Genomic DNA, 11,598 nt, shown 5'->3' with positions numbered 1-11,598 from the left:
GTAATAAATACAACTGGATTAATATATAGCAAAATATTTTAGAGGATACAATTATTTGTACAGAGGACGCAGCACACATTTCAATAAGTCATGGGCCAGTGTCATCATTGGACTTGGGAAAAAAGCACCTTTCTTATGCTGCAACAAATTTTGTTCTTTTTTTTTTTCCTTTTCCCAAATCAGGGTATATCCAAGATCTTTAACAAACTGTTCACATATTAAGGAGCAGACAGGGCTATTCCTGAATGCTTTCGCTGCTCTCGGAGGTGGAAGCACCCTTGCAGGCAGTGGGATGCTCAGCTCCAAGCCCCTGTGAATCAGGCAGAGCAGAAATTTCAGCCTACCTCTTCCAATAAACTCTTGGCTATTTCCAAAAGCAGCCAAACTGTCCAGCTTTGCCAGTAACTTTCAAACATTTTTTGATTTATGGGCCCCTGAGTAACTGGAGGAGCCCCCCAAAAGATGACTAGTTAAGCAAGTCAGCATTTTCTAAGTCAAGACAGAATAAAAAGAAGTGCTCCCAACTGTCTTTTGTAACCATTACCAGTTGCTGCTCTTCTGCGGTGCCAATGAGCATGTTAGAGCAGTGGGCTTCCACTCGCTACCCCCAGCTTATTACTCCCTGTGACCATACCATGCTGTCCACACACTGCTGGTGTGCTGCTGCAGGGTGCCTCCAGCCACCATCCAGTGCAGTGCCACTCATTCCTGTAAGATAAACGAGAAATTGTAAATAAGGTGCAAAGCTCTGCTTTTCTCTCCTCTTCCCCCTTTCCTGAGGGATTCACGTAATATAAGGCAGCTCAAAGATGCATGGACTGAGAAAGAAAAGAAGTTGGCTAGCAAGTGGAGACATTAGTGGTCTTAACCATGATAGCTTGCTCCTGTCAGAAGAGGAGAGCCCTCATTTCTCCACACTTTCATCCTCTGCTTCTGGACACTTGCATTTGCACTGGCTTTGGAGTCCGCATGGCCCCTGGTAGCTGGTTCAGAGAAAAACTGAGGCTGAGTCAGAGATGCCCAGAGGGTGCTTGGCAGAATCACACTCAACTTCTTGTCTAGCTTGTGTAAAAGTGCTTGCCCACCTCCCCTAGGTGGTCATTTCCCTACTTGCCCTTGTGCATATTTCCCAGTATAAAGCTACATCTCTCCTGAGGTAAATTGAACCAATCACCCTTGGTCATACCTGCAAGGGGCATGGAAAACTCACCCATCCAGTCATCACTGCATCAACCTCTTAAGCCTTTGAAACCTCTCTCATTTAAAACCTCTCATTTTCCTTTTCTCTCTAAACATACCAACACATTCAGACCTGACTTCTATGCCTGTCTTTGGACTGATTTCCTGTTCATCATCTCTTGCTGTTTGTGCTGTCCTTTCCTGGGCATGTTCTGCATTGTCTGCCCCTGTCAAAATGGGATGCCCTAAATCAGAGACAGAGTGCCAGCCAAAACCTCATTAATTTAAGCAGAACAGCATAGTTAATTCCCAGGTCTTTCTCACACACAATACTCCTGTTAATACCATCCCAGAACATCACACACTTTTTCTGTTAAGGCAGCATCATAGTGCTGACTTGCACTTATTTAACGTTCAGTCTGAGGACAAAAAGCCCCAAACTAAAGAAATAAGTATATAAAATAACCCACATCTAAAAACTATTTAACAAAAGATTATTTCACCAGGTCACTCCTACAAAATCCCTCTTAGGACAGCAGTAACACAGCTGAACAACCAGCTTGAAGTTGTTAAAACAGTTTAAATTAATGAAAAGACTAGCGAGGACATTTCACGTATCCCAAAGGATCTTTGCAGCCCACCGGATGTCAGATGAAAACCAGAACTTATATCCATTTCACATAATGGACAAATCCACTGCAAAAGGCTAAAGCCTAAAAATGGCAACTAAGTGCAAGTTTTCCATCATTGCTGTCTTGCATGAATATTTTGGGTTATTCAAAGACAAACTATTGAACATCTATGGAAATCATTCTAAAAGCAGCCTAGCACATAGATTTCTAACTTAAAGACGCAGGGATTATATATGAAAACTGTGTGCATCGAAGACATTTTTCTGGTTAAATGAATACAGGAATCACTTGTATTGATACAATGAAACCTCTGTTATCAACCAAGCAGAAGATATCTTTGTGAAACACAACAGAGGAAAATCTCAGTGTCAATGAGTGAGAGGAGCTGGAACATCCAATAAATCTTTTCTACCTCTTTTCTCTGAAAAATAATAACTGAGATGGAAGGGTTATTTTGGTAGTAGGACAGGCAGATATGAATAGCAGCTCCTTCAGGGCCCAAGGGATGACATGCAGCTTCCAGTCAGCTGACGCTTGGCAGTGGCAGGCAAAAATGGATGTCTGCCTCTTAAACAAATAGGTAAAGAATGTTTTCATGAAGTATGTAGCTCAATATACATTTAAAGATTTTCATGTGTATTTGTGGCAACATACATTATAAATATACAGCAACAAAACTTTGACACCATACTACTACATCAGATACTCAGCGCAGCTTCTTACAAATAAACATTGAAGGTACTAGAACCACTTGCCTGGGACAAGAGGAAACTTCATACCATACAGCATACCCAGCAGGTTGTACCTTTAGAGAAAAACAAACAAACAAAACCATTAGTTCGGAGGTTTTTTTTGCTTAAATGTTTTTCTCTGCTTTCTCTTTCCCCCTTTCCTCTCTCCATCTATTTGTGAATTATTTGCTTAATTAATAGGAATTTAACCAGTCAGCTACAGTTGTTGCTATAGTTTTCTCCTGTTGCACCTCATTGACTGTTTTTGCTGTGTTGTTCCCCAGCATTATTTAAGCCTTCTGTACTAGGTATTGCAACTTAAAACTATCGTTTGCATGCACAGGGAATATCACAAATCTTTTAATGGGGAAATTTCACCCCAACAAATTATTTTTTCAAGATGCCACAAACCACCCAACAAGTTGAAGAATTAGCATCCCAAAAATCCCACATTGTCTATTTGACATCTGAGCCCAGAAGGACTTCTGCTCTGCTCCCAACCTCCTCAACAGTGAGGAGCATCTCTCTTGGCGGCAGCTCCCCACCACAAAACAGGCAGTGCCACCAAGCTGTCTGTCCTGTGCTGAAAATCCTCCATGCTCAGTTATCATCATAAAAGCCCTAGAAAGTGAAGCTCCTTTATACAATTCAAACTCCTTGTCAAAAAAGAGAAAGAAGGAAAAAACCCAACTTCTCCAGCAAGCTAACACTTTACTAACTCTTGGTTAAGCATGTTTGAAGTTCCTTCATCATCTTGAATCATCATCATCTTAAGCTAATTTAAGTCCTCTGCATGATTACCACCATGTTTTTAGTTTACAAAGAGAAGCACAACACGCTGCAATTCACTGGAGTAAATAATAAATGTCAATATAAGGTCAATTCAGCAATTGCTTAGTGAGTTTTAGGAGGACACTTTTGACATCTGCAAATGTACATAACAATAGGTTTCTGTATCTTTTGTACTCTAATGAGAATTACCAAAAAAGTTATCGTATTGTAAAAGGGAAGTTCACCTATTATAAAGGAATGCAGATCGTTCTACAGGCAGACCTCATTACCTACTTTTTACAGCACACTAACAAGAAAACTTCCATGCTCATTACTGCAGGGCTACTTCACTATAAAAAAATAAAGAATTATGTGCATTTGTAAACAGTTACATTCAGTGCTGTTAAATAATCCTTTGCTCATGGGCAGGCTCATGAGCTTCGTGAGCAGCAATGACCGAAGGAGAGGCACTGTGACTGATCAGTGACAGACTCTTTTTCTCCTCAGCACACAGCTATATTGCCATTTGCTGTCCTGGAAATCCTTGCCTTGCCTCACTGCTACCCAGCAAAGAAGAAGGGATTGATCTTCTTGGGACTCGTCAGCTTTCTGTATATAAGTTGGTAAGAATTACATACTTTAAAGCATTTTCCTCAAGTGATCTAGTTTGTAAAATAGGGCCAAATGCTGTACTTAGATTTAGGTTCCCTCCCAGGCACATGAGAGAACGGCAGTTTGTTCTGTGGAGAGAAGTCATTTAAATTTCAATAAATTTCAACAAAAAAGCTGAGACCCATGAAAACTATTTCCAGACAGAGGCAGAGCAGGTTTCTTCAAACACAGTACAGGTCCTGAGACCATAAATAGTATCTCCTGCTCTTATAAAGCCTCTTTTAGAAAAACAATTAAACTGCCATGAACCCTTGAGTTTTTTTTCCAGGCTGGGTTTTTATTTCTAACCCAGTACATCTGACAGTGCCATCAAGTTTACCTCTGCTCGCTGTCTTGCTCACTGCAGAAACTCCAAATCTCAGAGGTCTTGGGGTCATGGGAGCAGAAGAGGAGTAAAACCCAGTTTGGTATTTGGCAGGGACACATGGCTGGGTTTAGAAACTTGAGATAGAAAATGATACCCAGAGCCAGGTGCACATTGACAGGCAGCAAGGAGGCATCTGCCCCACTCCACCTCCCACTCCACCGGTGGACACCGCCTACATTTCCAGCAATGTACCACAGCTGATCTTCAACCTGTTGGAGGATGATCCTGAGAGAATAAACTATCTCTCACCAGGCACCCCCCCAGCCCCTAGCCACCCCCTCACCTCCTGTGTGTGTCATGCACCCCTGTAGCTGGGTTTGCCTCCACTCCTGCTCATTGCATCCCGACTGCAGTGCCGGGGTCTGGAGGCACTGCCCACTCCACCTAACTATGGGCAGCTGTCAACGCTTCAGACCACTCTCAAGATGACTTACATTGAGACTCAGCTCAAGAATGGGTCTGTATAGTTTCAGGGTATGCTGCAATATCACTTTCCAGAGTGCAGGAAGCACCCAGGCCGTCGGGTGGAAGGTACGGAACAACTGGTCAGCAGAGAGGTGACTTATCCTCATGCAAAGATTTCTGAGAAGTTACTGGGACTACAAGAGTGCCCATGCTTCCCATTCCCACCCACCAGTTCTCACTCTCACCTAGATACTGCCTTCAGGCCACCGAGTGAAAATCTGGAATAGAAAATAAACTGCACAGATAAAAGGCTCCTGTGACTAGAAACCCATCAGAGTGGCTGTGGAAGCAGTGGACTTCACTGCTATGTTATATAACCAAGTTAGGAGCCATTTATCCTAATCTAGCCCACAGCCTAATAGGATTACAATCACAGCTTCCTAAATTCCTTTTCTATGTTCTGGTGCACCCAGTTGCTTAAAGCCAGTTTTGTTTTGCTTGCCTTCTGACAGCATTTGGTTTTTACTGTCTTTGAGACCAGACAACTATCCAGGCAACTATTGCAGTCATGAGTGCCATGCTTTCCCCTAAAACCCCTATCGGCTGAGCAACTCCACCCCACAGGAGACACAGCTCATGCCAGGACCTGAATCCTCATCAAAGGATGACGATCAACACAAGCATCAACACATATGAGTCCTCACAGTCTCTCCTCTGACTTGAAGTCTCATGGTGCTGCTGAGATCCTAAGCGGAAGGTGGTCCCCCAGAGTGCTTGTCCCCTGTGTCTCAGGGCCCTGATAACTGGGTTAAAGATATTAGGCTCTCGATACTGTTGCTTTCTTTCCTTCTGAAGCAGCAAGGAACTTCCTGTCTGCTTTCTTTTTGCCTCCTTGTCTCGGTTCCCTGCAATCACAGAGAACAGCTTTCAATTAACAGAAAAATTTCTTAGCCTGTGCACTGAAATCTTAATACATGTACATATTTTACTGTTGGTTCTGCAACCCGGTGAATTAATAGCCCCATTTGGACACCTTATGTTTCACAAGCAGGAGTCCTTCCTAAAAGCCTCTCCTTGAACTGTCATTGTCATTGCTGAGCTTCCCCTTCCCCAGTGTGGATGGGCTGAGAACTGACGGTCCCTGCATGGTAGTAGAGAACCAAGCAGCCGGTGATGCCTTACACCAGGTACCTGCCTCTGAGTGGGGCTTCACTACAGCTTTGAATACCCATAGTGTTCAAAAGGGAAAGGTGGCTTTCAGTTGCAGGACACCAAGGTTTAGAGAACCTTTAGGCATGTTAGTTAACTCTTGCAAAGATGGAACTTGCATCTCCTGGTCGCATTAAGTAATGCCTTAATCCTGGAGTTATCACATTGAAAACAGCAAAGAATAAATAAATTTTAGAACTGGCATTTTAAATCTTAAAAAGGAAGTGACAATGGATTGCCCTTTCCCGTTTCAGTGGTAATATATCAGTATAAAATAAATCTTAATCTTCACAATTCTGCATGTGTCTTTGAAGAAAAGTTCAAACTTTTATATTCAAGGGAATATAAATCATTATAGATTGCACTCTGTATACAAAACTAAAACTTAAAAAAACCCAACCCCACTTAAATCTAGAGACTGACAACTTGCTTGAAATAGGTCCATATTCTACCTCTGATAGGAATCAAATTCTTTTTCACTCACTGCATGCTCATTTTCAGTTCACTACCTTTTAATTTAAATTAACCAGTCTCAGAGAGCTCATACGTGGCCAATATGTTATTTTCTTCTTTCTGGATCTTCCCATTTAATAATTCCCTAGAGATGCCCTTTTTTTTCCCTTCAGTGAATGTGGTGGTCCTGTTAACATCAATGGACGGGTAACAAAAGGACAGGATAAATTCCACAGTTGTATCCAGCTGTACTATGACAGCACATCACCTCTCCCTGGTATCTCTATGCTGTCCTCTATCCTATAGTAGTTTGGCAAATTTGGCTATGCCCAGGGCTGTTATCTCCATCTATCCCACCATAAATTCTGGGTGTTTTCTGCTTCTGTTTCACTCACTGATATCCAAAGTAAAATCCTGGTAAAAAAAATGTAACTTGGTAAACGAAATCTTCAGAATAATAAGCTTCCGAATCCTGCATGTATATTTAACAGTTGATTGCCCACGAGTAATGAGCAATATGCATTTGCAAGTTGTGGGGTGCATTTTATAAAATCCCTAGCAAAATCCAAACCAAAACAAAACAGAAAAAAAATCAAACCAAAATCTGTCAACCATTCTGTGATCAAATGAGTAAGTTCAGGTGTATCTAAACGTATGCCCCAAGATAAAAAACCTGGCAACACAGGGCTCTTGCCAAGCCAGATAGCTGAAAGTGCTTTAGTGCTCCTGCATAGTCATTTGTTTAGGTTTAAAAATATGGGTTGGAGTGCTTCACATGAGGCTCACCAGCTGGCCAAATTGCATCAAGATAATCTAGTTCCTCATTATATAAAATAAAGGCAGTTATCACTCTCTGTTTTACTGTTACAGGCACATTAACAAAACAGTAGCCTTGTGCAGTGAAGAACACATGCTGACATTTGCATGGGCCCCAGCTAGCACCCGGTCTTCAGTGTCTCTGCTCAGCCTCTCTGTGGCCTTCTGTGCAGGCTTTTTCTTTTTAATCACTTAGCTGTTTCACACCCTTGTTTGTTTAATGAAAGAACCTTAAATCATGAAAATGAGTCTCAACCCTTAACATTTCCATGCTCAGCCCAGACACCTCCACTACCACCCCCCTCCATTTCCCCACTCTATCCCTCAGGTGCAGATTAGTGAATCTCCTTAAGGCACTTTCTTATGCCCTACCCCTTCCTTCTCTAACTAGAGAAAGGAGAAATCACCTTTTCACACTTTTTTTCTTAATTATTATTTTCCTTCGCATTCTCCCATTCCTCAGTTTTGTGTCACAGTTTCAGGCTGGTGGGGCAGCCTGTTTGCCACTTCCCTTTGGTGCATGATGTCCAGTGTAAGGTGACAGGCTTGGTGCCATCAGAGAGAGTGGGATTGCATTCCCATGTAGGCACTGATGGTGGAAAGTATGGCATATTCCTCAGATGTGTTTTTGTAAAACAAGAATTAAAGCTTTTAAGACTTTTTGGACCCAAGGGTTCTTTTTAGGGAAGTTAGTGTTAGAATGGCACATCCTCATAACAATCACTAGAGACTTCCCTTGTTTTTTATGTTATTTATATATTCAATACAAATATATCAAATTTTAGCCATTAACATGTATTTTTTTCCTATATTTAATAAGTAAAGACCATTTTTATATTCTTAAGTCTAGGCATTTGCTGCCAACCACTCTTATGAGCCATAAATAATGAAAATAATATCAGTGGACTGACAGCCACTACAAGATGGTTTTTTTGAGAGAAGAAAAAGGAAGAAAGAGAGGGTCTAAATAGAGGAAAAGAAGTCCTGTAAAGCAGGCATGTTTATCCTTAACTTTTTTTCACTTTTTCAAAGAGTGCTTTGCAAATGGTTCTGGCACAAAGGAGCAAGGCAGCTACATCTGTTTCCTACCTATCTGCTCCTCCTCTCCTCCTCCTCTTAGACCAAAAGGAGAAGTGTTGGAGAATTCTCCTCGCCCTCTTGCCTCCTAAAAACCTCTTCCCATTCCCCAAAACAGTGGTCAGCAGCAGCAGGATAGAGACAGTGAGAAACAGCACTTCGTCTTCACAGACCCTCGAAATCTGGATAGGGCTGAAAAGCTGTTGTAACTAAAGAGCAAACACATATGTGAGAGCTTATTTGAACAAGCTTCACTTAGAATAGTCAAGTGCACATCCCTGTTTGTAAGCATTTTTCTATTTTACTGTTATTTTGCTGCTGTTAATAGCTAGTGCCACCAGGGTGAACAGCAGAACATTGTGTGCATTCTGAACTGCGCTGAAACCCATCTAATTTAGCAGCGGCTCAAGTGTGCTTCACAGCAAATAGCCCAAATGCCAAGGAGATGTATTGACGCAGAGCTAATTTCCTCTGTATCAAGATTGTTTTGATAACTTGGCCCTTCAGGAGCTAGAAATCATGAAGTGGTTCTTCTAACTGAATGGTCCTAATCAAAGGTCATTTCTCTCCTTGCCTAGGGTCCTGCGGATTTATTCTGTAACAGGAGAGTGGGTCTATCCGCTCTTTGCTTTGTTCAACCCAGCCGGGCTAGCAGCCTTTTTTGCCGTTAGCCTTGCCATCATCATCTCTTTCTACAGCTTCGGGGAGTTCCTCAACCGTATGATATGGGGTCAGTCCGAGTTTTGTTTTTCACTTCTATCCATATGAAAAAATATGATCTAAATGAATTCCTGTGATTGCCTAGGCAGGTGGGAGAGGAATCACAGAATGGTTTCGCTTGAAAGGGACCTTAAAGATCATCTAGTTCCAACCCCCCTGCCGTGGGCAGGGACACCTTCCACTAGAGCAGGTTGCTCAGAGCCCCGTCCAACCTAGAACGGGGTCCTTGTACACTGTGGGTGTGGTATTTGAGTGTCTGCTACAGATTGGTAGGTCCTAACCAGTTACTAACAAGCAGAGAACAAATCAGAGCAAGAATCCAAATCCCACCAGATAAAGAGCCAGGTTTTTCTAACGTGGCTCAAGAAACACCGCTTACAAGCATAATCACTGGATTTTGAATTCTTTCTCAAGCAAGGGCCCAGAGGCCTCAAGGGCCAAATTTCTCTGGCTGAAACTTTTACACCTGCATTATGTGGTGTTTGTCACGGGAATGGCAATTTACTGACAATTTATAGGAAGGCATTAGTATATCCAAGTGAAAGCACTACAGCAGCTCCGTGGGTAGAACAGCACTTCAGAAAGTTTTACAAACTCTTGAGAACATCTGCCTTCTACTTTGGTAGTGATATAATCAGTAGTGATTTAAAGAAAATGAAAGGCAGCATCCTTGGACAAATAGGCAGTTAGAAAAAAAGTAGTTTCGGAAGACACCTTCAACAAGTGGAAGGAAGAAAGAACTGATGAAGCAGCTTTGGGGGTTTGGCATCGGATGATATTATTATCATTGTTGTTATTATTACTATTATTACTACTATTATTTCTCTCCTGGTTTCCTCTCTCCCTTCTCAGTCAAGATTACATTTCTGAGGATTAAAGTGTTTCTGTCAGGAAAACGCGTGTATTTTATTTAGGACAAATGTGTGAACATTTGCAATTTCTTAAACTAGCTTTCTGATGAAAGAAAAAATGCTGCAAAAACACCTCTGAAAATAAATAAGACAACTTCCCTCTGTTCTCAGGGAACATTTGATGCCTGATGCATTTTGTGAAGTCTCACATGCCTGTCAAGCCAAAGTAGCATGTCTGTAGCAAGTCTCTCACCATTCGTACTCAGCTACCTAAAAGCAGCAGATTGACTTTCAAATGCACTGAATAACCAACTTCACTGCTTGATACCTTTGCAAATAAGATGCTTGCTCTACATGTCCATGTTTGGAAATTTTGGCCGAATTCTATTCTTGCATAAATGTGGTAGGAGATGAGGATTGCTGGTAAATGAAAACAGGTCTGCAGCCTTTCTGCACTAGCTCTGGTTTAAGAGGCATCACATAAACAGTAACTATTACTAATCAAAGACCACATCATCGCTACAAAACAATATAGGTCTTTGCATGAGATCTGATAGCTGATACATCTAGGTGTCAGATTTCTTCATTACTGAGTACGTAATAGCAATTTCAGGCCTAGAGTATGCCTAAGTTGGAGATGCGTGAATCGGAGATAATCAGAATGAAATTAATTTGATTTGCAAGGTGTTAATCGATTGGGCAAAAGGTTGTGCCAAGCAGAGATCAAATTAACTGCACAAATTGGACGCGTTTTGAACAGCTGACTAAATATGCCCACTTAAGAGATGTTAATTTAAGAGCTTTCTAAAGAAACTGGGGCAAACACTCGGCTTTCTATGCACACAGAAAGGCTGAAAAGCATCCCCCAGTTGTGATTGATAGCATGAATGTTACCTCAGAGAATATATATAAACACGGCATGCACGATATCTTCTGTAGGTATCTGGTGTGCTCTTGCAATCCATGGAGGCCTCCTGTGTGTGGTGGGTCTGCCTCTCCATAAATACTTGGTATTTTTCAAAGGATCCACAAAATCATGGCCTTAAAAATAACATAGTGTTTTCATCCATGTGTGGGACACTCCTCCTGAGTTACAGTTCCCCATGTTTGTGCAAACTCTTGCTACTTCATATGCACCCTGAGCTCTTCACCCTCAGGACTGGTAGTATTCCCTGGATTTGTTGTGCACCAATAAAAGAAGTAGCAAGCTGTACCCTGATACCTGGCAACTCCACAGTATCTGAGGCTATAGTCTGATAGTACGGAAGCTTTGGCAGCAATAACTTCTCAATAAGCTCCTGCCCACCACCCCTCACTCCTTTCTATTCTACCACACACACCTCTTTCATAGAATCATAGAATGGTTTGAGTTGGAAAAGACCTTAAAGATCATCTAGTTCCAACCCCCTGCCATGGGCAGGGACACCTTCCACTAGACCAGGTTGCTCAAGCAAGGTTTCTTGTAAGCAGGGGCTGTTTTCAACTCAGATTTTTTTTCCTGTCCAATTTCTCAGCTGTGTCCACCCAAGAGAAGGGTAGGACCTCCTTAAGCTGGTATTGATAACAAGGCCACAATAAATATTGAATCACAGCCAGAGGAAAGCTATTCCAAATTACAGTGTGTCAGAGTCTTAATATGTTCCTGACTGAGACAAATCTTTGGCTCAGCATTGTCAGAGTGAAAAGAGCTGCAAACTGAATGAAGACATGATTCC

General features: G+C 41.9%; 1 protein-coding gene across 4 annotated transcripts in view; it reads left to right on the top strand.

The window, feature by feature from the left end:
- The window catches only part of ADTRP (androgen dependent TFPI regulating protein), a 33,484-nt gene that overhangs the window by 17,575 nt on the left and 4,311 nt on the right, over positions 1-11,598 (top strand). For 2 of the 4 annotated variants that reach the window (XM_030495944.1, XM_030495954.1), the window contains exons 4-5: positions 3,821-3,936; positions 8,891-9,042. In XM_030495944.1, the coding sequence (XP_030351804.1) occupies positions 3,821-3,936; positions 8,891-9,042 (268 nt within the window). Of the gene's footprint in view, positions 1-3,820; positions 3,937-8,890; positions 9,043-9,884; positions 9,957-11,598 lie in introns of those variants that run through there. The other 2 variants (XM_030495933.1, XM_030495964.1) reach the window with 2 other exon arrangements.

Source organism: Strigops habroptila, chromosome 1 (assembly GCF_004027225.2).
Source record: "Strigops habroptila isolate Jane chromosome 1, bStrHab1.2.pri, whole genome shotgun sequence".
In the NCBI taxonomy this organism is placed as follows: domain Eukaryota; kingdom Metazoa; phylum Chordata; class Aves; order Psittaciformes; family Psittacidae; genus Strigops; species Strigops habroptila.
The sequence above is the reverse complement of the archived record's forward strand: the minus strand, read 5'-3'. Positions and strand labels throughout refer to the sequence as shown.